The sequence below is a fragment of the Geotrypetes seraphini genome, chromosome 1, assembly GCF_902459505.1.
Source record: "Geotrypetes seraphini chromosome 1, aGeoSer1.1, whole genome shotgun sequence".
NCBI lineage: Eukaryota > Metazoa > Chordata > Amphibia > Gymnophiona > Dermophiidae > Geotrypetes > Geotrypetes seraphini.
Window position 1 is genome coordinate 398343733 of NC_047084.1, and position 26231 is coordinate 398369963.

General features: G+C 44.6%; 1 protein-coding gene across 1 annotated transcript in view; it reads right to left on the reverse strand.

Moving 5' to 3' along the window:
• GNE (glucosamine (UDP-N-acetyl)-2-epimerase/N-acetylmannosamine kinase) overlaps positions 1-26231 on the reverse strand; it is a 547927-nt gene that overhangs the window by 294630 nt on the left and 227066 nt on the right. The window contains 1 exon segment of the mRNA XM_033917983.1: positions 7963-8092. Within this exon segment, the coding sequence (XP_033773874.1) occupies positions 7963-8092 (130 nt within the window).

A 26231-nucleotide genomic window follows, 5' to 3' on the forward strand; every position in this document is an offset into this window, starting at 1 on the left:
GTTCAGTTGTAGTTTGTTGTTTGTCATCCAGGTTTTCATGTCAGAGAGGCAGTGTTGGAGATTAGCAAATTGGAACGATCGGTTTTCGCCTAGTGGGAGGAGCAGCTGGATGTCATCGGCATAGGAGTGGATTTTAATGTTGTACTTTTGCACTATATCAATGAAAGGTCTGATGTAGAGGTTGAATAGGAGGGGGGATAGAAGGGTGCCTTGGAGAACGCCATATTTGATAGGCTTGGGGTTAGATTTGTGCATCCCTAGTAGGACAGTTTGGGTCCTTTGGTGGAGGAACGAGGTGAACCATTGGAGAGCAGAGTCCTTGATTCCAAGGTCATAGAGTTCAAGTTTCAAGTTTGACCTTTATTTGATGAATCGCTTATAATAATATCTAAGCGATGTACAGTAATAAAAACCATCAGAGTGTGGTAATACAATTAATTTACAATAGTTACTCATAAGACAGACAAAATTAGACGAACAGGAGGGGGTGGGAGGGAAGGGGAAAAGTTACAATCTTGTTCTTTGTTTTTTTTTTTTATTTATTTATTTATAAATTTCAAATTTACAATTCAAGATGAAATCTTGTACAGAAAGTGATTACATCAAATGAACAAAGAAATAAACCTCATAAATTTACATAGAAAATGAAAATTTTTTGTATAATCTCTCAAGTCCACAATTATGATCCATGATGTATATTGAACAGAACTAAAAGAAACTTATTCATTAAAGATAAGCTGTACATGGTAAACTGATATTCAGGCGTCTAATTTATTGAAGCCCTCGTTCTTACCCCTTCTCCAGGCGGGACAAGGAGAGAAAGGCCGTTAGCTGGTTTGGCTCAAAGAAAACATATTTCTGGGAATTATAGTGAACTATACACTTGCAGGGATGACGAAGATAAAAAGTTCCCCCTAGAGCCAAAACACCAGGTTTTAATATTAGAAACTCCTTTCTACGTCTTTGTGTATCTCTTGCCAAATCTGGGAACATCTGTATTTTTAGATCAAGAAACTTTTTCTCTTTATTTTTAAAGAATAATCTCAGAAGCCAATTCTTATCCATCGTAATAGCCAAGGTCACAATCAATGTAGCAGGTGTAGCAACTTCTTTATCAGATAATTCAAGCAAAGCTGATACATCAATTGGTCCCTGAATTTTTTCTTCTTGAAGATCTTGAGTTTTATTAGGTAGATAATAGACCTGGGTGAAAGGAGGCATTAAATCTTCCGATACTTCCAGTATCTCCAGCATATACCTTTTTAACATTTCTCTTGGAGTCACTGTCGAGATCCGTGGAAAATTAATCAATCTTAAGTTATTATTCCTGGAGAAATTTTCAAATGTCTCTATCTTTCTTCTTAAATTTATATTATCCTTAATTAGAGTGTCCTGAAGCAATTTGGAAGATTTAAGTTGATCTTTAATACTTTGAATATCTAATTTGGATTCTCCCAAGTCTTGTTTTATCTGAGAAACTTCTTTCTCTTGAATTTTTATTTTTCCCTCTATTTGAAGATGATTAGTATTTACTGTCTTAGTTAAATTAGCAATCAGATCCCACAAAGCCTCCAATGTAACTTCTTGGGGTTTCACTATGTTAAATGTCTGCAAGTTTAATAGTGATAAGTTAGGCTCACCAGCTGAGGGACCTTCTCCTCTCCGTATCTCCTGTGTCGGGGTTGGTTCTGAGATGGAAATCTCCTCGTGTGCACTCAGGCTCAACTGCGATCCCTGTGAGCCTGGGTTGATGTTCTTCTCGCCGTTCCCCACAGCCTCTGGGAGGGGGCCCAAGCCGACTTCCGGCTGCCTCCCCACTCCCGGGGAACTAGCGGCTCGAGGGTTGGGAGGAGGGATTCGTGCGTCGGGGCTCAATGTGATCTCGTGAGCCCGAGGAGACTCTTCCAGTCTGTCATCAGGAAGCGTCTCAGCCGGGGGCGATACCGACGCTCCGATGACGCCCTGCATCCGCCGCAGCAACTCCTCAATGTTACCGGAGGAGGCTATTCCGGGACGCCGTGAGGCCGAAGAAGCTCCCTTTCCCCTTCTCTTCGGCATAGCAAAAACTCTGCCGCACCAACGCCAGAGAAGTAAGTTTTTAGGAGGTAGGCTTGCCGACGGCGTTCAGCAGACCACAACCGCGGCCATCTTGGATCACATCTTGTTCTTTGTTAGAGAATGACATCGAAGGGGAAACACATTGGGTAATAAAGGGTTAGAAAGAATATTGGACCTAAAAGGTGCTAAAAGGTGGTATTTCATATGTCAAACGCGTCTTGAAATAGGTAAGTTTTTAAAATTTTCTTAAAAACAACAAGGTCAGTTTCGTTTTTAATGAAATTTGGAAGGGAGTTCCACAATGAGGGGGCTTTTACAGAAAATATATAATTTCGCCTAGTGCCTATGACTTTTAATGAGGGGACTGAGAGCAATTGTGAAGAAGAAGATCTAAGAGAACGTAAAGTTTTGTGTGGGACAATCATTTTAGCAATATATTGAGGTTCATTGAAGGATATGAGGTTCATTGAAGGATATGAGGAAGTGGTGGTCGACCGTGTCAAAGGCAGCACTGAGGTCAAGAAGGACTAGTAAGGCATCGCTGCCTTTGTCGAGTATTGACCAGCTGTCATCGATGATATCTAGAAGTACTGACTCTGTGCTGTGGCCTGTTCGGAAGCCGGATTGAGCAGGGAATAGAGCAGCTTGTTCTTCTATGAAAGGGTGTAGTCGGCGGAGCACAATTCGTTCTAGGAGTTTGGAGACAAATGGGAGGTTGGAGACCAGGCGATAGTTGCTGGGTTTGTTAGGGTCAAGGCTGGGTTTTTTGAGAGTGGGTTTGATAATAGCCGATTTCCAGCTGAGGGGAACTGTCCCTGTGGAGAGGGAGGTGTTAATGATGGGGAGGATGGATTCTGCTATCCTGTGGACAGCAGGAGGCTGGATGGGCAGGGATCGAGAATGGTGTTGGAGAGTTTGAGTTCTCTCAAGGTTTCGAGAACCTCGGCATGGGTGGCCATATCAAATTGGGGAGAGTGGTAGAGGATGGGGTATTTGGGTTAGGCTGGGGGTGTGCAGGAGTGGGGTTGGTGTTGGTGTCAAGATTATTGCAGATGGTTTGTACTTTGGACTGGAAGAAGTTCGAGAGAGTCTCACTATCAAGTTCTGTTTGGTTGGTGTGGCTTTTTCCTTGGGCGCTGGTGAAGAGTTGGTTTGTGAGGGTGAATAGTTGTTTGGATCTAGCAGGGGCTAATTGTAGGAGGTGAGAGTAGTAGGCTTTCTTCGCTTCTAGGATGGCAGCTTTGTAGGTGATGGATGTGCTTTTCCAGTGGGCTTTGGTTTCTGAATTTGGGTGTTTGATCCAATTCCTTTCTGCTTTCCTCAGAGATCGTTTTATGGATCGGAGGTCACTGGTGTACCAGGGAGCAGGTGTTTTATTGGTGGTTATTCAAGTTGTGTTTGTCTGGGCAAGGCTGTTATAGAGGGATTGGATGTTGGAATGCCACGTGGAGGCTGCTAGGTCGATGGAGTGGGGATGTTTGGGTGCAGGTTTCATTCAGGGTGCGAATGCCTGCGGCCATGGCTGGAGGGCTGACTGAGTTAGGAAGTTGGCGTAGGGTGGGAGGGTTAGGGTCTTTACGCGGGGCTAGGGTAGTTTCGAGTGGGAGTTGGAATTCAATGAGGTGGTGGTCTGACCATGGGACAGGTGTGATGGTGTAGATTGTTTGTTGGTGCTCTGCAGTTGGACCTCTAAGGGTGAAGATTAAGTCTAAGATGTTGCCTGCTGAGTGTGTAGGGGTGGTTATAGCTTGATGAAATCCCAGGTCGGTGAGGGAGGAGAGGAAGCTGTCTCTTTGTCCTGAGGTGTAGGGGTAGTCTGGGAAATTGAAATCTCCCAGGATGGTCACGTGATTGTGGGAGATGGACAGTTTGGTTATGAATTCGAGGAGGATCTCTAGGGATTTGTTGGGGAGTTGGGGGCTCTGTAGAGGAGTATGAGGGCGATTTTGTGTTTGTGGCCTATGGTGAAAGCAAGAGCTTCTAGGGAGGGAATGTTGATAGAGTTTATCAGTTTTGGTGTGGTGGAGGTCTTGATGATGGTAGGCACTCCACCTCCTTTCCCAGAGGTACGTGAGCAGGTTAGGGCCTGGTAGCCTGGAGGACATAGTTCGCCTAGTGCTATCCATCATTGTCTTGGAGCCAGGTTTCAGTGATCATGAGGGCGTCCCAAGTCTTGTCACAGATGAGGTCATGTTGTTGACTGATCTTGCATTGATGAGTGCCAGTTTGAGAGTATTGCTGGTGGGGGCTGGTGGGGAGGGTAGAATGGGGATGAGGTTGGCAGGGTTCCTGGTGTGGTTTTTTTTGTGCTGGGAGGTAAGATCACCGTATCTGCCTTGGCCTGTAATGATGGAGATGGTGAAGTATAGTGTCGTAAGGAGTGTTGGGGATGTGGTAGGAATGGAGGCGGGGAAGAGGGTGGTTTGAAAAGTGGTGGGAAGGGGGGTGGCCTGGAGAGTTGGGGGCATGATAGGATGGGGGGATTGAGGAGCTGGGCTGGAAGAGTTTCGAGAGGGTCTCACTATCAGGTCCTGGCCAGTCCTACCGTTGCAGCTGGAGCCTAATGGAGGGTCAAGTATGACAGAGCTAAGATGGGAGTTTGGTGCCAAATTGTTACTAGTGGATAGAGAAAGAGAAAAAAACAAACAGAAAAAAAAAACAGAAAGAAAAAACTAACAAAAAACAGAAAACAAGCAAGCTGGGTTGGATGAAGACTGAGCACCAACTGCTGCTAGTGAGATAAGAGCAAAGAGAGATTAGACAATTACTTACAGTTTAACAGCTTAATAGGTGTTAGTTTCATGTGAAACTTGGTTAGAGGTAGACAATAGTTTCTAGTAAGGGATCGTATAGCATCAGAGTTCAGTCTTTTTTTTTTTGTTTTGCTCCAAGCGCTGCTGGGATGTTGGGAGGCAGAGTTCGTCTCCCACACCGTCCCGATTCAGATCCCTGCAGTGAGGAGGTGTACTGAGGCGTTGGGCAGCTCCCGTTGGTAGTGGAGCTGTTCTGAAGAAGGAGATTCAAGTTAGAGCCCTCTTCCCTTCCTCTCTCTCTCTCCCTCCCCCACCACCCAGGTTCAGCAGCACTTTCCCTCCTCTGATTCCAGTCCAGCAGCACCTCTCCCTCTCCCCCACCACCCAGGTCTACTCTCTCCCAGGTCCAGCAGCACCTCTCCCTTCTCTACTCCAAGTCCAGCAGCACCTCTCCCTCTCATCTCTCCCAATCACCCAGGTCTAACAGCACCTCTCTCTATTTCCTCTCCCCCCCCCCCAAGGTCCAGCAGCACCTCTCTTCCCTTCCCCCTCCAGGTCCAGCAGCATCTAGCCACCTTCTACCCCCATGAGCAGCTTATTGTGTGCACAGCTGAAAACAGCATTAGCGATTCCATCAAACAGCCTTGGGGGCCTTTGCTAGGATGAACCTGCTTCTGAAGAAAGAGGAAATTAAATCATCAGAGGCAGCCCAGCCTAACAAAGGCCCCAAGATTGCCTGACAGAATCATTAATGCTACTGGCAGCTGTGTAGTGAGCTGCTGCTAGTCCGGGGAGTAGGGGAGGAAAACCTGCTGTGGATGTAGGAGGAAGGTGGGAGGGTGGAAGACTCGTGACACCGCATACCCCCTGCCAAAGGTACGCGTACCTCCTGGGCTACATATAGTGTGTTGAGAACCTCTGTTATAGAGCACATCTGCACATAACTCCAGACAAAAAGAACTAAGGAACTGGATCTTCGTCTTCTCGCTCCAAAGTATGTAGCCTGGAGACAGTCACGGGTGACAAAGGTTGCTGTTGAGGCTGCTTTGACTCCCAAAGTCAACGCCTGAAAAGTCTCTTGAGAACTACATCTATGCGGCGGTCCTGCATATCCTTTAGCACCACCCTGCGTTCGTTAGGGAGGGAGAAGCGGCTCAGTAACTTGCGCAACTAAAGAATCTACTTTATGCTGAATAAAAATCTGTTGGCACTCCTGTGCCATAGGATACAGTCAAGACATTGCTCGCTACCTTGAATCCCACTGCTCCATGACTAAGACACTTATGTCCGGGTGCCAGGGAAACACACAAATCTCCACTCATAAGGGAGGAGGAAGTAGAAGGAACTGGCCGTGAGTCTAATGTAACTCTTGTAAAGACTCAGATATGAGATCTGTCAGGGCCATGGGCTTAAATAAGCACAGGACCAAGGGATCATCCCCAGGACCCAAAGCCTTAATAGAATCTAAGGCACCAGCCTGCAGAGAGCAGCCTCCCCTGATATGGGAGGCGCATCTGTGGATAATAAGGGAACAATAACAGCCTCATCATCATCATCATCTATATCCCCTGCAAACAGGTCTCCCAAGTTCTGGGCAGTGTTAACCGCGAGAAAGAAGCCCCCTGAGGGGCTGCGCCCTGACGTGTCAAGTCTGAAGCGCAGCTGGTCTGCGCTGGGGGAGAATGGCTTTCCTGAAAGGCTTTCTACATTAAATTGACAAAATTCTGAAGAAAGACTGTACCAGGGAATGAAGAGTCACCCTGCGCTGACTCTATTTTACATTTCTTGGGCTCTGCAGCTTCTGCGCCCTTTTGCACAGGACGGTCACTGTTTCCAGGACCCAAAAAGAGAAATGCTCTCTCCAGTGGGCTAGCCACCCTTTCTGGAAGCCGAGAACGCAAAGTAGAGGCTAATCCGGACACTCTCGCCTCTCCTTCCAGCTCAGCACATGGCGCACGGATGCTCCTAAGGCACACAAAAACAAGTTTTTCAGACTCTCCCCCCACCGATTCACCTCATAGGCTATAACAGCCTTACTCATCTGTGCTGGCAATGTGCTGCAGCTTGCCTCAGTTCTTTACAGTAGCTGGAATAGGAAAAGAAATCAATGCCCCGTGCTGACAGTCATTTCCAATGCCAATCTTCAGACTGCCAGTTCAGACACGAGGTCTGACTGAACTCCTACCTACATGGACTGACAGATGCGCTTACAGAAAGGGGAAGGTGAAAAAGCAACCAGAACCCTACAAGATACCGCTGAGCTTCCTACAGAGCCTACACCCCTGCTAAGAAGTAGGTAAGGGACGGTAAGATGGGACGGTCCCAAGCTCCAAAAAAAAGACTTCTGCAGGCTGGCTAACAGGTACCACAAGGGATTGGCCTGTCAGTTGCAGACCACAGTCTGCTTCTTCTCCATACATGAAGAGTTGACCCTGAAACTGATAAGCTCCAAGCACCGAAACTGCCAAAAATTGACTGAAAAGCACAGAGCAAAAGAAAAAGGGAGAGCAGAACAGAAATACTCCTTCAGCCTCACATCAAAAGAAAAAAACTGTAGGTAGCAGTAGAGCTCCCAGTGAAGTAGGAGGGTTATAGAAAAAATCCGGAGTGGATTCCTTCTGCAAAACTTGCGGTGATGAGGAAATTACCCACTTGTCCAGAATGACACACCTATTGCACTGCAAATTAAGTTTATTTTAAAAAATTCCGTTATGAATATTTATATGTTCCTTGCATCATTTTGACAAAAATGAAATATTTAGATTGTATTTGTTCAGCTGTGAAATGTAGTACTCTATATATGTCACCTATGTGAACACTGTCTATAACATGGTTTAGATACACAGATTCACACGTAACAGTAAAGACCAAGAAACGCCTCTACAGGGAAGCATTTTGCTTAAAATGTTCATGCAGCTTAGTAAATAGGAGCCATAGTTTCTTTACATATTTTGCAGCAATCAGAACTTTGTAGTCTTCCACCTTTATTCACAGAACATGTTAACCCATTAACAAATTTTATTCTTTTATTTGTTTACATTTACTAATGTCGCTTTTGATATTTGTGTAGCAGAAAGAGGTGTGTTGGTTTGGATATTAAGAACAGTAGTTTCACTATAACATTCATTTCACACCAAGTCAAACAACTCACCTACTCCTAGAATTCTGCAATTCAGATTTACAGCTTCTGAGGCAGCTTCTATACACATCTTCAGGATTAATGCTATTCTCTCTTCATATGTTTTAGGATTAGGCTGCATATATTTTTTAACAATGTCACCCTAGAAGAAGGCAGAATACATCAGTTGCAAACTATACTGAATTTATGCCTGAGCTAATTCTATATTTGTTTTTTTATTTACATTCACCAAGATATATTCAATCAGCAGTGATTGTGTAAAAGGTAAAAAAAATCCCAAAAGATCTTTAAATTTTAAGAGCTGAAACAATCTGAATATATGAGGTTTACAACTGCATATATACTACGGCTCCCACAGTTTGGAACTCTTTAGGGCTGAACAAAACTAAGATAAATTTAAGGGAACTCTAAAATGCTTCCTCTTCAAAGATGCATATGAATGTTGAATGGGTTCTGTTTTCGCCTGGGCTGTTTAAAAATCTGATCTCCCTAGCCTCCCTTTTGTTTGTTTTTTCCCTCTATGTCTTTTCTTTTAAATTGTAGTTCCCCCCACTCCCCTTTTGTTTTTCGTGTTTGTCAAGTTTTGTCCAGTCTGTATTTAATCTGATAAATGTTTCCCCCTTTTTTAACTTGTAAAACGCTTAGAAATTATGATTAGCGTTTTATCAACATTTTAATAAACTTGAGATGCCTAGCTCAAGAGAGGCTCTACATAGAATGATTAAGGGGGAATTAATTAAAGGGCACTAAGCACATTACTGCCCTTTTATAAATTCCCCCCATAATTTAATATTTTGTATCTGAAGCACAAAAGCTTCATACGTGATCTCTTATCTTTCTTCTGAGCCCCTATAACTTCTACAAATAGTGATGCATCATGAAAGTATCAAAGATCATGGCACCAAAGAACTGACAGAATATCCAAATAACATTCTATTTTGATGACATTACTAGTATGCTGGGTATCCTGAGATACTAAGGGCTAGATGCACAAAGATAGAGACTCAATTGCTGTTGGCCGATTCTCTGGCCGATTCTCCCAACAGCGATTGATGCACTATCAAGTTTACATGCAAATCATTTCCATGCATACGCAACTAATTAAATCGTTCAGTGAACGATTGATATATGTGCTCAGCCTTAAGAGCAATGACAGAGAAAGCAGCCTCCTCCAACTGCTGTTAGGGCTTCTGTTCTTTGGGTTTGGTTTTTTTTTAAAGGCACAGATTTGCAAGTGTTAAACACGTACAACCTGTCCCATTAAAAAGGAAAAAGGCCCCACCGCCATCCTGTGCTGGCACCCCCGAGCCACCGCCCCCCCCCACCCCTCCAAAAAATATGGCAGGAGGGGTGCCCACTCTCTCCTGCCACTGGAGGCCCCCCTCCATCCTCCTCTATCAGCCCCCCTTCTCCCCTTTCCCTTTAAGTTGGGAGTAGGAGGGGTGCTCAGTCAATCTCTCCCACTCCTCCGCTGGCCTCCATCTGCAATGCGGGCCTTAGGCCCCTCCCCAGTGCATCATCTGATGCAAGGGATGGGGCCTAAGGCCTTGATTAGACCAGAAGCCTCAGGCCCCTCCCCTTGAGAGGGATCTTAAGCATCTGAGCCAATCAGGGACTCCATTAGGCTTCCTCTGTATCCCTAAGGCTCCTCCCCTTATACCCAGGACACAGATGAAGCCTAAGGGAGTCTCTGATTGGTTCAGACACCTAAGACCCCTCCCAAGGGCCTTAGGCTCCTCTCTGTACATCAGATGATGCATCGGGCAGGGAGCTAAGGCCCGCACTGCAGACGGAGGGAGCTAAGGCCCGCACTGCAGACGGAGGGAGCTAAGGCCCGCACTGCAGACGGTAGCCAGTAGAGGAGCGGGAGGGACTGACTGAGCACCCCCCTGCTCCTGAATTAAAGGTACCGGGGAGGAGGGGAGCTGATGGAGGTGGGGGTGATGTTTCATCTCTATGCTGATGACATTCAATTTCTCATCCCTGTAAAAAATTCATTTGATGATACATTGGTATTTCTGCAGGACTGTTTTGGCGTCATTCAGAACTGGATGTCGCAAAATCATTTAAAATTAAATGTTGCAAAAACGGAAGTGCTATTTATCGGTTGTGGTAAGAAAATAGTGTCTTGTCCAACAGAAATTGGTTTTGCAGATGAGATGGTCCCAGTAAGGGGGCAGTGTAGGTATCTTGGAATTGTCTTTGATTCTTCTTTGTCCTTTAAGGGCCAGATTAAGAAGGTAATCTCTGATGTGATTTAAAGTTGCGTTTGGTATGGAGGTTATGTGACTATCTCTTCGGGGATAATTTTCATTGTCGTCATGTTGTTGATTTCCCCTCTGCTTGATACTGTAATTCCGTTTATTTGGGTTTGCCCAAATATTACATTACATTACATTAGTGATTTCTATTCCGCCATTACCTTGCAGTTCAAGGCGGATTACAAAAGAATTATCCAAGATGTATTACAACAAGAACTTACAAAAAAAAAAAGGTCATTTTCAAAAAGAGTACGAAATGGGTAAGGTTATTTGTTTGGGGTAGTTGGCTTTAGTGAGAGGTGGAGTTTGAGACTTGCGGTATTATTTCTTTTTTCAGAGTTTTCTTGAAGAGTATGGTCTTTATTTCTTTTCTAAAAGTCTTGTAGTCGAGGGATGCAGTCAATAGATTGGCGATTTGGTTGTCTAGTTTGGCTGCTTGAGTGGCCAGAAGGCCATCATATAGTTTTTTTCCGTTTGACCTCCTTAATTGGGGGGGTATGAGAATGGGGTGTGAGTTTTCCTATGTCTGGTTGCGGTGTTGTGGATGAGGCAGTTATTCAGGTAGTTTGGACTGTCTCCGTATAAAGTCTTAAATAGTAGGCAGTAGAATTTAAATTGTATTCTTGCTGGGATCGGAAGCCAGTGCGATTGGAGATATGCTTCTGTAATGTGATCATGTTTCTTTAATGAGTAGATGAGTCTTAGTGCTGTGTTTTGGATAGTTTGTAGTTGTTTTGTTATGGTTGTAGGGCATGGGAGGTAGAGGATATTAGAGTAGTCAAGTAGGCCTAGTAATAAGGACTGAACTATGAGCTGGAATTGAGTTTTCTCGAAGAATTTCCGAAAGAATTTCCGAACTTGTCTTAAGTTTCTCATGACTAAGAATGACTTTTGTATTGTTTTATTGATTTGCGGTTGCATGGTGCAGCATTTGTCGATTGTTATTCCTAGCAGTTTTAGGGTGGTTTTTATGGGGTAGTTGATTGCGTTGATTTCAATGTTGGTTATGGTTGGTATTTTGTTGTTTTCTAGGAGGATGAATTTTGTTTTATCTGGGTTCAATTTCAGTTTGTGATCTTTCATCCAGGTTGCTATTGATTTTAGTGTTTGGTATATTGTGTTCGTCAAGGAGAGTTCAGGTTGATCGAAGGGTATGAGAATGGTAATGTCATCGGCATAGCTGTAGGAGGTTATGCCTTGTTTGTACAGGTGAGAGCTTTATAGCTAGCTCAAAATGTTGCAGTGCGTCTTATTGTGCATGCCTCGAAGTATGACCATATCACTCCAATACTTCGTGAGCTGCATTGGTTGCCTATTAATATGCAGGTGGAGTTTAAAGATCTCTGATCTTTAAAGCACTTCAATCTAACTGTCCATTGAGCATTCGTGCTTTGTTGCAGTGGTATCATCCGTTACGTGAGTTGTGTTCCTCAGACAAATTTTGCTTGGAAGTTCCTTCATTGGCTGTGGTGTGTATTGAGTAACTGTAAGTCAATGCTTTCGGTGTAGGGTCCAATGCTTTGGAATGCTCTTCTGTTATTTCTGCGCCAATCTAATGTGCTTTTACATTTTAGGAAAGGGGTGAAGACTTTGCTGTATGAGCGTTTCTTTGGGGTAAAATCTGGCAATGTTTGAATTTTATTTTACTTGTGTTGCCGATTTGTATTTGATTTTATTGATTATGTTATTTGCTACAATTTTTGGTAACGTTTTTGTATTTTTATTTTGTTTGTAATGTTGTTCTGTGTTTGTTTATTGTGTATGTTTTTATAGTTCCTCACCTAGATTTGTGGCTAGGTGGGTTATAAATTGTAAATAATGGGCGGGCAGCAGTTTTGTGCATCGGGGAATCAATCTGATTGATCACTAAACTGGTCAAACTGATTTAGCAAAGATAGTTATACAATTGGTAAGTTTTGTGCATCCTCCAGTAAGAAAGATGTATTGTAATCAGGTAAAGAGTAGGAGTACTCTGCAATTCATACACTGAAAAGACAGTTCTATAGATGTGTGCCTGCAGTTGTAAATGCATATGTAAATGCAGCAAAAAGTGCCACTTACGCAGGGGGACTGCGAAGATCTTCAACGTGACATAATCAGGCTCGAGGAATGGGCATCGACATGGCAAATGAGGTTTAACATGGATAAGTGTAAGGTGATGCATGTCAGTAACAAAAATCTCATGCACGAATACAGGATGTCCGGGGCGGTACTTGGAGAGACCTCCCAGGAAAGGGACTTGGGAGTTTTGATCGACAAATTGATGAAGCCGTCCACGCAATGTGCGGCAGCGGTGAAAAGGGCGAACAGAATGCTAGGAATAAGGAAGGAAATCACAGAACAGATCGGAGAAGGTTATCATGCCGCTGTGCGCCCTCACCTAGAGTACAGCGTCCAGCACTGGTCATCGTACATGAAAAAGGACACGGTACTATTCGAAAGGGTCCAGAGAAGAGCGACTAGGATGGTTAAGGGGTTGGAGGAAGTGCCGTACAGCGAAATATTAGAGAAACTGGGCCTCTTCTCCCTTGAACAGAGGAGATTGAGAGGGGACATGATTGAAACATTCAAGGTACTGAAGAGAATAGACTTGGTAGATAAGGACAGGTTGTTCACCCTCTCCAAGGTAGGGAGAACGAGAGGACACTCTCTAAAGTTGAAAGGGGATAGATTCCGTACAAACGTAAGGAAGTTCTTCTTCACCCAGAGAGTGGTAGAAAACTGGAACAATCTTCCGGAGTCTGTCATAGGGGAAAACACCCTCCAGGGATTCAAGACAAAGTTAGACAAGTTCCTGCTGAACAAGGACATACACTGATAGGGCTAGTCTCGGCTATGGCGCTGGTCTTAGACCAGAGGGCTGCCACATGAGCAGACTGCTGGGCATGATGGACTGCTGGGCATGATGGACTGGTCTGACCCACCAGCGGCAATTCTTATGTTCTTATGTACGTGCACAAGCACCTTAAGTATTACTCTGTAAGAGCACACATAAGTAGCACAGCAAGTAATTGTGAGGAGGGAATATACAAATATATAGGAGAGAGCATGGGAATGTCCCTTTTTTGTCAAAATACTGTAAATTGTGCATGCTGCTTACCACACTTAGTTGTGCTCATTTACAACAGGCATAGATCTGATGTAAGTGGGCATGCCTAAATTTAGGATGCCTATACAGATTAGATACACAGATGCCATTATAGAATAGGTGCTTCCCATGCTCCATTATTTATTTAAAAAAATTCTTGTCTGCTTTAAAACAAAACGGATTACAATAAAACGTACAAATTCAATTATGACATACAAAACACACATACATAAAATGCACCCAAGAATCAAGTAAACAGACTCCATGTTACCAATTTCCTTTTCTGAAGGATTTCATTAGATTTCTAAGAATGTTAGTAAAAGGCCTGAAAAGATGTGTCTAACATCTTTTTAAAATTCATTTTATCACCACAGTTATAAAACTCCAGGCAGTAAGTTCCACACCTGTGCCTATGTCTAAAAAACCTTTTATAGAATGCCTAATAGAGCAATTCTGTAACAAGGCACCCATATTTATATGCAAAGTATAGAGTGGAATTGTCCTAATCAGAGTGATGTCCTCACAAAAGAATGCCCTTTAACTCATCTGATGGTCCAAATAACTTTATTCATCTAATAACTCAATGACTCGACATGCACATGTTTCAGCCAAATTGGCCTGCTTCAGAAGTCTACAAATATATATATATATATATATATATATACACACACATACACACACATACATACATAAATAGGTTAAAAACATAATGAATCAGATCAGAAAGCCAACCATAAAGAAAGGAAAACACACATACAAAAATATTGTCAATTCATGGGTAATAACAGAAATCAAACAAGGTGTTAATGTATACAACCCAAAAACAACATAACAATGAAAATATCATGACAATAATAATATACGGTGGTACCTCGGTTTACGAGTGCACCAGTTTGCGAGTGTTTTGCAAGACGAGCAAAACATTCGCAAACTTGGTGCCTCGTAAACCGAGCTTGCCTCGCTGTACGAGCGCCTCCCCCCCCCGGGCGATCCGGCATCCACCCCCCGCTCGCATTGTCCCCCCTCCACCGCGATCCTACTCCCCCCCCAGCAGTCAATGACACCCTTTACCCGACTTGGCACCAGTGCCGGTGCCCGAAGATCCTCCCTCTTCTGGCGCGGCCTGGGCTGGGCGGTGCGTCGGAGATCCTCCTTCTTCTGGTCTGGGCTGGGCTGGACTGGCTTTGAGCATTTGCGCATGCTCAAAGCCTTCTGGTCTCGCTCTCAATCTCGGAGAGAGCGAGACCAGAAGGCTTTGAGCATGCGCAAATGCTCAAAGCCAGTCCAGCCCAGCCCAGCCCAGAAGAAGGAGGATCTCCGACGCACTGCCCAGCCGCGCCAGAAGAGGGAGGATCTTCGGGCACCGGCACTGGTGCCGTCGGGTAAAGGGTGCCATTGACTGCTCGGGAGGGGGGAAAGTAGGATCGCAGTGGAGGGGGGGCAACGCGAGTGGGGGGGAGGGGTTGCTGGTTCGCAGGGGGGGGGAAGCTGATCACGTGGAGGGGTTTGGAACAGCATCGGATTCCTCAAGGGGGGGGAGAATGGAGCAGCGCCGGTAGCCTCGTGGAGGGGTGGAAGGGGGGTGGAGGAGGAGGTGGAACCAATCAAAGCAGTTTCCCTTACTTCCTATGGGGAAACTTGCATTGATATACGGTTTGGTTTACGAGCATGCTATTGGAACAAATTATATATACAGTGGAACCTTGGTTTACGAGCATAATTCGTATATATATATATTATTGTCATATATATATTATTGTCATGATATTTTCATTGTTATTGTTAGTCATAGAACAGGTTGATATCTCATATACGAGTTTATTGGTTTTACTTATAACCAGTGGCGTACCTAGGGTATGTGGCACCCAGGGCCCATAATTTTTTGACACCCCCCCATGTAAAAAAATATTTTTTGTAATAACCATGAAACTGAATAAATGGTCATAATAGAAACAGGCAGTGAAAATTATCTTTTATTGAACCTCATATATGTAACCATTATTCCAAACATACCATAACATAACATAAATTATGTCTGAATTGTCATGACATCAGAAGTACATATGGAGTTGTTGCAGGTGATGCTTGGGACAGTTCTAATTGTGTTAGTTCGGTTTTATGTGTTTTTGAATAGAAGGGTTTTTATTTCTTTTTTGAAGGTTTTGTAGTTTGTGGTCGAGGTCAATAGGTTATAGAGTTGGGGGTCGAGTGTTGCAGCTCGAATGGCTAGGAGGTTGTCGAACTGTTTTTTTCTTTTGACGTTTTTGGTTGGAGGGTGTGTGAATGGTGCGTGAGTTCTCCTATGTCTGGTTGAGGTGGATTGAATTATTTAGCTGAAGAAATTAGTTACCCCCCCATTCCACACACATTAATTCTCTTCCATTTTTGTTCCCATTATAAAAAACACTGATAAGTTCCCAGAAAAAAAAAATACATTAAAATAAGAAGTGAAAACAAAGGCCCCTAAAGATGTGAACATAACATAAGAATAGCCTAACTGGGTCAGACCAATGGTCCATTATGCCCAGTAACCCAATCTCATGGAAGCCAATCCAGGTCACTAGTACCTGGTCAAAACCCAAAGAGTAGCAAAATTCCATGCTACCGATCCAGGACAAGCAGATGTTTCCCCCATGTCTTAATAACAGACTATGGACTTTTCCTCCAGGAATTTGTCCAAACCTTTCTTAAAACCAGCTACGCTATCTGCTTTTACCATAACTTCTGGTCACTTAATTTTTAAGCTGAGATCTTTCCTTCCAAACAGAGACTTTGCTAGATGTCAAATACAGCACAAGGTAACTTCACATGGACTTAGCTGTGCAGGAAATGTGAATCTCCTCATACACCCACCATATAGTGCAAAAATGTGCAAAGGTCTGGTTTTTTTCTTTCGATCACTACATAGACTAATGCCACACAAGCAGCACTGTTACAAACATATTCTGTAGGTCAGTGCTAAGGTTAACAAAGTTTCCTTTCTTGGACCAGAAGGAGATACTGACAAACCACTGGAAGAGATCCCAAAACAACTACCCAGGAACAACACCCAAAGACCCACTCAGTGTGTGAACCAGTTGAGTGGAGTGGACTAACTGGGGGGTGGAAATGGGCCCGGAGTTTGCTCAGCAGAATTTCCCAGATCACCTCTTCCTCTCAACACATTGACACGCTGCCACCACCACCACTAGGAACACCTCACCGGGTAGGCCAGCAATGTTATAAACTTTATAAAACACATTATTATATTTTCTTATAAAGCACATATTTTAACTGAACTCTCTGACATCCTCAGCCTTGCCATTCACAAAAATAGAAGGAAGAAAAGTTCCCATTTCCTGCTGTCTCATGTCCCCGGCCTATACAATATTTTTCTTCTGCAGAGTGCAGACCCTTCAAAAATCTGACCAAATCCTCATTTCACTTGCATTATAAACTACTGAGGATGCCATCTCTCCCCAATCCCAGGTCCTAAAGTCTAAGACAGTAGCGCAAACTAGTGCTGCCAGATTCAGGAAAAAAAATTTTGATTCGATTCAGCCTATTGAATTGGTTTATCGATTCGATTTTCCTGCCCAATTGGGTGTTTTTTTCAAACATCCTGGTGGGTTTATTTTATAGCTTTTTCACCCCCCTTTGGCTTCTCCTAACCACACTGGCGCTGTGGTGTAAATAAAATAAAGAAACAAAAAGGACTTTTCCTCTCTCTGTTAAATCCTGGCTCACGTTTGCGGTCTAACACCAGCTCTGGCAGGATACACATTTCAAATCTGACATATTGTAATCACAAAATAGAAAATAAAATTAGTTTTTCTACCTTTTTGTTGTCTGGTTATTTTTCAAATCTTATTGGTCCAAGGCTCTGGTTGACTTCTGATAACTTGCTTGCCAGGGTCTCCTTTTTTCTTTTTTCTCCGTGCTAACCATCCATCTGCCATCTCTGTCCTCCCCTTCCGTTTCCCTTCCCTCCCCCGGATGTCTGGCATCTTTCCTTTTTTTGTCTCCCTCCACAGATCCACCTTTTCTTAACTACCCTTTCATCCAGCAGCTCTCCCTCCTTCCCCACCACCCCAGGGTCCACCATCTCTCCCTTTCTTTTCCCAACTACCCTCCTAATCAGTATCTCTATCCCCCCCTCCACACCATCCCTTGTGTCCAACTTCTCTCCCTTTCTGTTCCTTCCCTCCCTAAAACCCATGTCCATCATCTCTCTCTCTCTCCTCTATTTTCAGACCCATTATTTCTTCCCACCCAAAGTCCGGCATATGCACGTTGCTTTGAACCCCTCCCCCTTCCCTCCGTGTACTTCTACACCAGGGCCCTCCTCCCCTGAAGGCCTGTCCCCCCCTTAAAGGTCTGCATCTCACCTCTGAAGGCCTGTCCCCCCCTTGAAGGCCTGCCTGCCTGCTCCCTTGAAGGCCTGCCCCCCTCGAAGGCCTGCCCCCCCTGAAAGCCTGCCCCCCAAAGGCCTGCCCCCCCCCCGAAGACATACACCCCCCTCAAAGGCCTGTCCCCCCCCCTTGAAGGCCTGCCTGTCTGTCCCCCCCTTGAAGGCCTGGCCCCTCCTTGAAAGCCTGTGCCCTCCCTTGAAGGCCTGTTCTCCCCTGAAGGCCTGTCCCCCCCTTGAAGGCCTGCCTGCCTGTTCCCCTTGAAGGCCTGCCCCCCCTGAAGGCCTTTCCCCCCCGAAGGCCTGCACCCCCCTCGAAGGCCTGCCCCCCTGAAAGCCTTCCCCCCCTTGAAGGCCTGCACCCCCCCAAAGGCCTACACCCCCCTCGAAGGCCTGCCCCCCTGAAAGCCTTCCCCCCCTTGAAGGCCTGCACCCCCACGAAGGCCTGCACCCCCCTCGAAGGCCTGTCCCCCCCTTGAAGGCCTGCCTGCTTGTCCCTCCCTTGAAGGCCTGTCCCCTCCTTGAAGGCCTGTGCCCTCCCTTGAAGGCCTGTTCCCCCCCCGAAGGCCTGCACCCCCCCAAAGGCCTACACCCCCCTCGAAGGCCTGCCCCCCCTGAAAGCCTGCCCCCCCTTGAAGGCCTGCACCCCCCCGAAGGCCTGCACCCCCCTCGAAGGCCTGTCCCCCCCTTGAAGCCCTGCCTGCTTGTCCCTCCCTTGAAGGCCTGTCCCCTCCTTGAAGGCCTGTTCCCCCCCCGAAGGCCTGCACCCCTCCCCCCTGAAGGCCTGTCTCCCCCCCCCCTCCACAAGGTTTGCCTGCCCGCCCCACCCTGAAGGCCTGCTGCCCCCCTCCCCCCACTACCTCGAAGGACCACTCGGCCCCACCACCGCCATCATGAAGCAATGCTCATTCTCCCGGTCTCCCCGCTTCATTTCCCTGGGGAAACAGCCTGCAGCAAGATCGTGATGCCAGCGATCTTTGCTTGCTTCGGCTGTTTCCTCCGCCGCGGTCCCGCCCCTCCTCTGACGTCAGAGGAGGGGCGGGACCGTGGCGGAGGAAACAGCCGAAGCAGGCAAAGATCGCTGGCATCACGATCTTGCTGCAGGCTGTTTCCAGACGCGACACCCGGCGCAGGGGGGGGGGGAGAACTGGACCGGCCGGGAACACCCCCTCAGGGCTTGGCACCCGGGGCGGACCGCCACCCACGCCCCCCCCTTGGTACGCCACTGCTTATAACGCTTATTTCAACTTCCATTATGTATTTATCCTTCATGGTTTTTATTAAAAACAGATTTGCTCATAAATATGGTTTGGTCTATATATTTGTAAACCTGATTTTAAAATTTTATCTTGATTGCTGTTATTATCGTTAATGTATTTAAATCTAGATGTATCACACAAATATATATATATATATATATATATATATATATACTAGTGTTTAAGCCCGTTACATTAATGGGTGCTAGAATATATTGCTGTCTGTCTTTCTTTATTTATGTCTCTCTCCCTGCTCCTGTCTCTTTCTTCCTTTCTTTCTGTCTCTCTCCCTCCTGCAATTTTTCTATCTCTCTCCCTGGCACCCTTTGTCTGTCTGTCTTTCTTTCTGTCTCTCTCTGGTCCCCTGTCTGTCTTTCTTTCTGTCTGTCTCTCTCCCTAACCTCCTTTGTCTGTATTTCTTTCTGTGTCTCCCCCCCCCCACACTTTCCTTTGCAGAAGCAGCAGTGATATTTCCCTTCCCCACCAGATCCCTATGAAGTAGTAGCAGCATTTTCCCCCACCCACCCCCCATTCCCTTCTCTTCCCCCCCCCACTTTCCTTTGCAGAAGCAGCAGCGGTATTTCCCTTCCCCTCCAGGTCCCTGCTGAAGCAGTAGCAGCATTTTCCCCACCCCCATTCCTTTCTCTCCCCCCTCCACTTTCTTTTGCAGAAGCAGCAGTGATATTTCCCTTCCCCTCCAGATCCCTGTGAAGTAGTAGCAGCATTTTCCCCCACCCACCCCCCATTCCCTTCTCTCCCCCCCACCACTTTCCTTTGGAGAAGCAGCAGCGGTATTTCCCTTCCCCTCCAGGTCCCTGCTGAGTAGTAGAAGCATTTTCCCCCACCCCCCATTCCCTTCTCTTAGCGTGAGCTGCCCTGCTCCGTTCGGCCCCTCCCCCTTCCCTTCCCGCATGCTGGCCTGCTGCGGTGAAGGTTTTTTTTTCGGCAACTCCTCCTGTTAAAATTCTAATCCTGTTAAAACTCCCCCCCTTCCCGCAACAACCGCCACCGTTCCTGTTCAAAGCGGCCTGCTGAGGTTCGCGGCCGGCTGTAACGAACCTCGCAGGCCGCTCTCCAACTCGGTAGCTTGTTCCCTCTGACGCGATCTCGTCAGTGGGAACGTGCTACCATGTGGAGAGCGGCCTGCGAGGTTCGTTACAGCCGGTTGCGAACCTCAGCAGGCCACTTTGAACAGGAACGATGGCGGTTGTTGCGGGAAGGAGGGGAGTCGGCGATGTGCAGGCCCTGTGAACAGGAGCGGCAGCGGCGGCAGGACCATGAGCCCTCCTCCCGGGAAGAAGGCTGGGGACTCACGCATGCACACTCATGCGGCCACGGAACTACAGATCATGGAAGCACACAAATAGGAGTGCGCATGCGCAAGTTAGCCTTTTATTATATAGGATATATCAACCTATTCTATGACTAACAATAAGGTGGAAGTAAAGTTAAATTAAGGGCCTGTTTAACATAGCTGTGCTAGCAGCCCCGAAGCCCATAGAGATTTAAAGGGCTTCGGGGCTGTTGCCGTGCAGCAACCGCTAGCGCGGCTTTGTAAAACAGGCTGTAATAGTTCATCATAAATAAAATACCATAAGGACCCCTAACTAAAGGGATCCTATACACATAAAATATGTAAAAAAATACAGTGCTTTTTAAAATATTAAAAAATAAATTAATAAAAACATAATCCAATTACATGCATGCCCCCCAAAGAATAAAAAGATATAAAATGTATCAATATGTATCAAAAACGCCACCTATTAATAATAAAATTCATTCGGGTCTGAAGAGAATAAAATACTAATTTAGCTCAACTCAGATTGAAAAAGAATGCTAATCCATATATAAAAATGAGAAAACACGCTTCATTTTATCCATAACACTACTAGAACAGACTTATTAAATAAAACCTTAATTATGAAAACTGGAAAACAGCCATAGGAATCATTAGAGGACATGAGAATAAAACCATATTAAGATATATTCTTCATCTCATAACCTGAAAAACTACTGCATTCTGACTGCCAAATGGCCAGCAGAAACTCATCAACTAAAACCATTAACATAAAAACATGATTAAATAAATGGCCCACAATGAACAGAGCTCAAATAAATTGCAATTAAACAAAGAGGTTATTAAAAGCAAGCGTACCTTAAGAATCTTCAAAGTGATGTTGAATGATGTTATAAATAAATATGAATGTGAATGTTATGGAACTGTAAGTTAATATTATGGAACTATAAATTAAAAAAGGAAAGTTTTCACAATATATCGGATGATGTTATGGACTGTAAGTTAATATTATGGAACTATAAATTAAAAAAGGAAAGTTTTCACAATATATCGGATGACATTAGGTTTTGCCGCCATTATCATTATTCTTTGTCCATTGTTGGTTTCAGTTTGTATTTTTTGTGTTTAGTTTTAATCTTTATTTTCCTTTTCCAGCTTGGAAGGAAACATTGTTATAATTACGCTGATTTTGTTTTTCCTTTAGCTATTCCTCTTTTTTGATGCCTAAGAAGTATATTGTGAAAACTTTCCTTTCTAACTTACAGTTCCATAGCATTCACATGGGAAACCACATATTTATTTATAACATCATTCGACATCACTTTGAAGACTCTTCAGGTAGGCTTGCTTTTAATAAACTCTTTGTTTAATTGCACTTTATTTGAGCTCTATTCATTGTGGGCCATTTATTTAATCAAGTTTTTATGTTAATGGTTTTGGTTGAATGCAGTAGTTTTTCAGGTTATGAGATGAAGAATATATCTTACTACAGTTTTATTCTTATGTCCTCTAATGATTCCTATGGCTGTTTGCCAGTTTTCATAATTAAGGTTTTATTTAATGAGTCTGTTCTAGTAGTGTTATGGATAAAATGTAGCGTTCTCTCTAATTTTTATATATAGATTAGCATTCTTTTTCAATCTGAGCTGAGTTAAATTAGTACAGTGGAGCCTTGGTTTACGAGCATAATTTGTTCCAGAAGCATGCTCGTAAACCAAATTACTCATATATCAAAGCGAGTTTCCCCATAGAAACTAAGGGAAACTCGCTTGATTTGTTCCCACCCCCCCGAGGCCAGCGGCATTGCTCTACCCCCCCCGAGAACCGGCATTGCTTCCCCCGCTCACGAAGGCCCCCCCCCCCCGCGTAATCTGCCATCCCCCCCGTAATCCGGCATCCCCCGCGATCCAGCACCCCCCTGCTTGCGCGCCCCCACCTCCGCCGCTCTCCAACATCCTCCCGCACCCATCCACCCACCTAAACACATCACTTATCCCCCATCTGGCACCCAAGAAAGAGTGGGAACTCGAAGGCCTTGAGCATGCGCAGATGCTCAAGGCCCAGCAAAAAGATGGAGGCAGATCTTCGGGCACTGGCACCGGCATGTCCTGTGCGATGGTGCCGGGTGCCAGATGGGGGTAAGCGATGTGTTCAGGTGGGTGGATGGGTGCTGGGGGGATGTTGTATTGCGGCGGGGGGGGACGCAAGCGGGGGGAATGCCGGATCGCGGGGGGAGGCGTTTGTATATCGAAGCAAGCTTGTTTTCAGAGGCGCCAATTTTGCAAATGTTTTGCTCGTCTTGCAAAACTGGTGCACTCGTAAACCGAGGTACCACTGTATTTCATTCTCTTCAGACCCAAATGAATTTTATTATTAATAGGTGGTGTTTTTGATACATATTGATACATTTTAATATCTTTTTATTTTTTTCGGGGGTATGCATGTAATTGGGTTATGTTTTTATTAATTATGGAGAATATAAGAGTACAGTTCTCCATAGTGGGTTGATTCTGTTGTAAAAAGAAAATATTTGGACTGGTGATTTCGCTTTTGTGTTGCTGATCTGTTTTCTAATAAAAAGATTTACACATAAACAGAATCTTAATTCCCAGATGGCTTTGTACTGAGGCACCTAAAATGAAGTGTCCACTTATAGAATTACCCCCTAACTGCAGTTATTATTTATGACAATATATATGCCACCTATCTAGAAGGAAGAGGTCCTGTTCTTAGCAAATTACATAATGCCATCTGCTTGAGTGCTCAAAGACCCTTGTGTATAATCATCTACCTAGAGTGACTCAAAAGTTAAGATGTGGATCTTTCAAGTGGAGTCAATATTGATGATCCAGCCCTGGACGGACACCTCAATATGGCATCCAGCAGCAATGCAGCTTCTGATTGGGACTGTTTGTTTATTTCTCACCCGCCCTTATCCAGGGCGAGTTATATAGGAACCATAAAATCTTTTTTTCCTCTTGGATCTTGCCAGATACTTGGACCTGGATTGGCCACTGTTGGAAACAGGATACTAGGCTTCATGGACCTTTGGTCTGTCCCAGTATGGCACTTCTTAACCATGTGAGTTGCTTTTAATGCTGGAATCTCTGGAGATCATTTCACTAATCACTGGAGCTACAAGTCTCATCAAGTACACCAGTTCACAGTATGAGAGTGAGAGCCTGAGCCCTGCCTCTTTTCCCAACCAAATTGCAGACAGCTGTTGATGACATGTCTGCTAGGGTAGGAAGCAGCAGGTTGGAGCAAGGAATACCACATCCAAGAGGAACTGGCCTCGATATTCTTGGATGAAGATACAAGTGCAAGGGGAGGTGGCTTGTAGTAATTGTGGTGTGCCTCATTTAAGCAGCTCTTCGATGGGTGATCAATCTGGTTAGCTAAAAAGATCTCAAACATTTTATTTTGAATCTTTGTGATTGTCCATTGCTGAGATGAATACTAACTTATCTGGATAAGTGACACAAGTAATTTCTTGAGTTCTATTTGTTACTCAAATTAGATTCTCAAATTGAGAAACTTTAAAAAAAAAAAAAAAATGAGTTCAGAGGGTAGGCCAACTCCGTCTCCACCTACTAATTCCTTGTCAGCTCAGAGTACTATGCTTTTTACAAATGGTTTGCCCAGGAATGAGCTGGATGTTACTCAGGTCCAGCAGACTGTAATTAACTCTTAAGAGCAGAAGAAGATACCGTATTACAGAAGATGAAAATGTGACTACAGTACATTTTGCCTATTACAGGCTGCTTCAGGGCAATGACTCATAAGAACATAAGAAACGCCTTCACCGGATCAGACCTAGGTCCATCTAGTCCAGCGATCCGCACACGCTGAGGCCCAGTTAGGTGCTCCCTGTTGGAGACCTGGATTTCCCATATCCCTCGATATGATTTGCAAGAAAGTGTGCATCCAACTTGCGCTTGAAACCCTGAACACTAGTCTCTGCCACAAGCTCCTCTGGGAGAGCATTCCAAGCGCTCACCACTCGCTGTGTGAAACAGAACTTCCTGACATTTGTCCTGAACCTGCTGCCACACAGTTTCAGGCTATGACCTCTTGTCCGTGTCACATCTGAAAATGTCAGTAATGCTTCTTCCTGGTCTATTATGTCAAATCCTTTTAATATTTTAAAAGTCTCTATCAAATCCCCTCTCAATCTTCTCTTTTCGAGGGTGAACAGTCCAAGTTTTCTGAGGCGTTCTTGGTAGCTCAAATTCTCCATACCTTTGACTAGTTTAGTGGCTCGCCTCTGCACCCTCTCCAGCAGAGTTATATCCTTCTTGAGGTATGGAGACCAGTGTTGGACACAGTATTCTAAGTGTGGTCTAACCATCGCTCTGTAAAGTGGCATTATGACGTCCTCTGACCTACTAGTGATCCCCTTTTTAATCATGCCCAACATCCTGTTTGCTTTCTTTGCTGCCGCCGCGCATTGAACCGATGGTTTTAGGGTTCTGTCTATCAGGACCCCCAAGTCCCTTTCTTGTTCGCATTTGGATAATGTCACACCCAATATTCTATATTCATGCTCTTTGTTTTTCTTTCCCAGATGCATCACCTTGCATTTGTCTATATTGAAATTCATTTGCCACTTTATCGCCCATTTTTCCAGCTGGTTCAGATCCTTCTGAAGATCCTCGCAGTCCCTTGGAGAGCCAACCCCCCGACATAATTTTGTATCATCTGCAAACTTGATTATATTGCATGTCGTTTCCTCTTCAAGGTCATTTATAAAAATATTGAACAAGATGGGTCCAAGAACCGAGCCCTGGGGCACGCCGCTAGTCACCTTCTCCCAATCCGAGAATTTCCCATTTATGATCACCCTCTGTTTTCTGTTTTCTAGCCATTTGCCGATCCATCTGTGCACTTCTCCTCCTATTCCATGACTTAGTAATTTACTCATAAGCCTTGCGTGCGGGACCTTGTCAAACACTTTCTGGAAGTCCAAATAAATTATGTCCATTGGATCTCCAGTATCTATTTGTTTATTCACCTTGTCAAAAAATTGAAGTAAATTTGTCAAACATGACTTCCCTTTCCTGAAGCCGTGTTGACTAGCACTTATTAGGTTGTGCTCTTCAAGGTGTTGTACAATGGTATCCTTAATTAGTGTTTCAATTATCTTCCCAGGAACCGATGTGAGACTCACAGGTCTGTAATTTCCCGGTTCACCTCTTGATCCTTTCTTGAAAATTGGGATGACATTTGCTATCCTCCAGTCATCCGGTATTTCTCCGGTTCTGATTGACATGTTAGCTAAGGATTGTAATAGTTCGCCAATTTCTATCTTAAGTTCCTTTAATACTCTTGGGTGAATTCCGTCCGGTCCAGGGGCTTTGTCACTTTTAAATCTATCAATCTGAAAATATATCATGTCCAACCCCACATGTACTGTTGCGAGGCTCTCCTCTATGCTTCCAGCGAATATCCTCCTTGTTTCTGGCATTGTTGTAGTGTCCTCATTTGTAAAGACAGAGGCAAAGAATGAATTTAACCTATCGGCAACCTGCTTGTCATCTTTTATTGACCCTTTCCTTCCTTGATCGTTGAGAGGACCCACTACCTCTCTTGCTGGTTTCTTTCCTTTTATATACCTAAAAAAGGGCTTGAAATTTTTGGTTTCTTGCGCTATCTTCTCTTCATAGACTCTTTTGGCATCTCTTACCGCTTTATGACACTTTTTCTGGTCGATTTTGTGGCAGTTTCAGGCCTCCGTTGTTTTTTCACGTTTCCATTTTTTAAACGAGTTCCTCTTATCCCTCACTACATCCTTCACCTCTTTGGATAACCAAGCTGGTTCTCAAGGTGATTCTGAAAATACCCATCCCATTCGTAAGGGCAAAGAATGGAAGAGAGTGCCATGACAATGTTTTAATTTTCTGTGATCTACTATCTTCCTTCACTACTAGGTTCAGTGGATCTTATCTGCCTCTCTTTGTGTTGATACCATTAACTTTCAAAATACTGC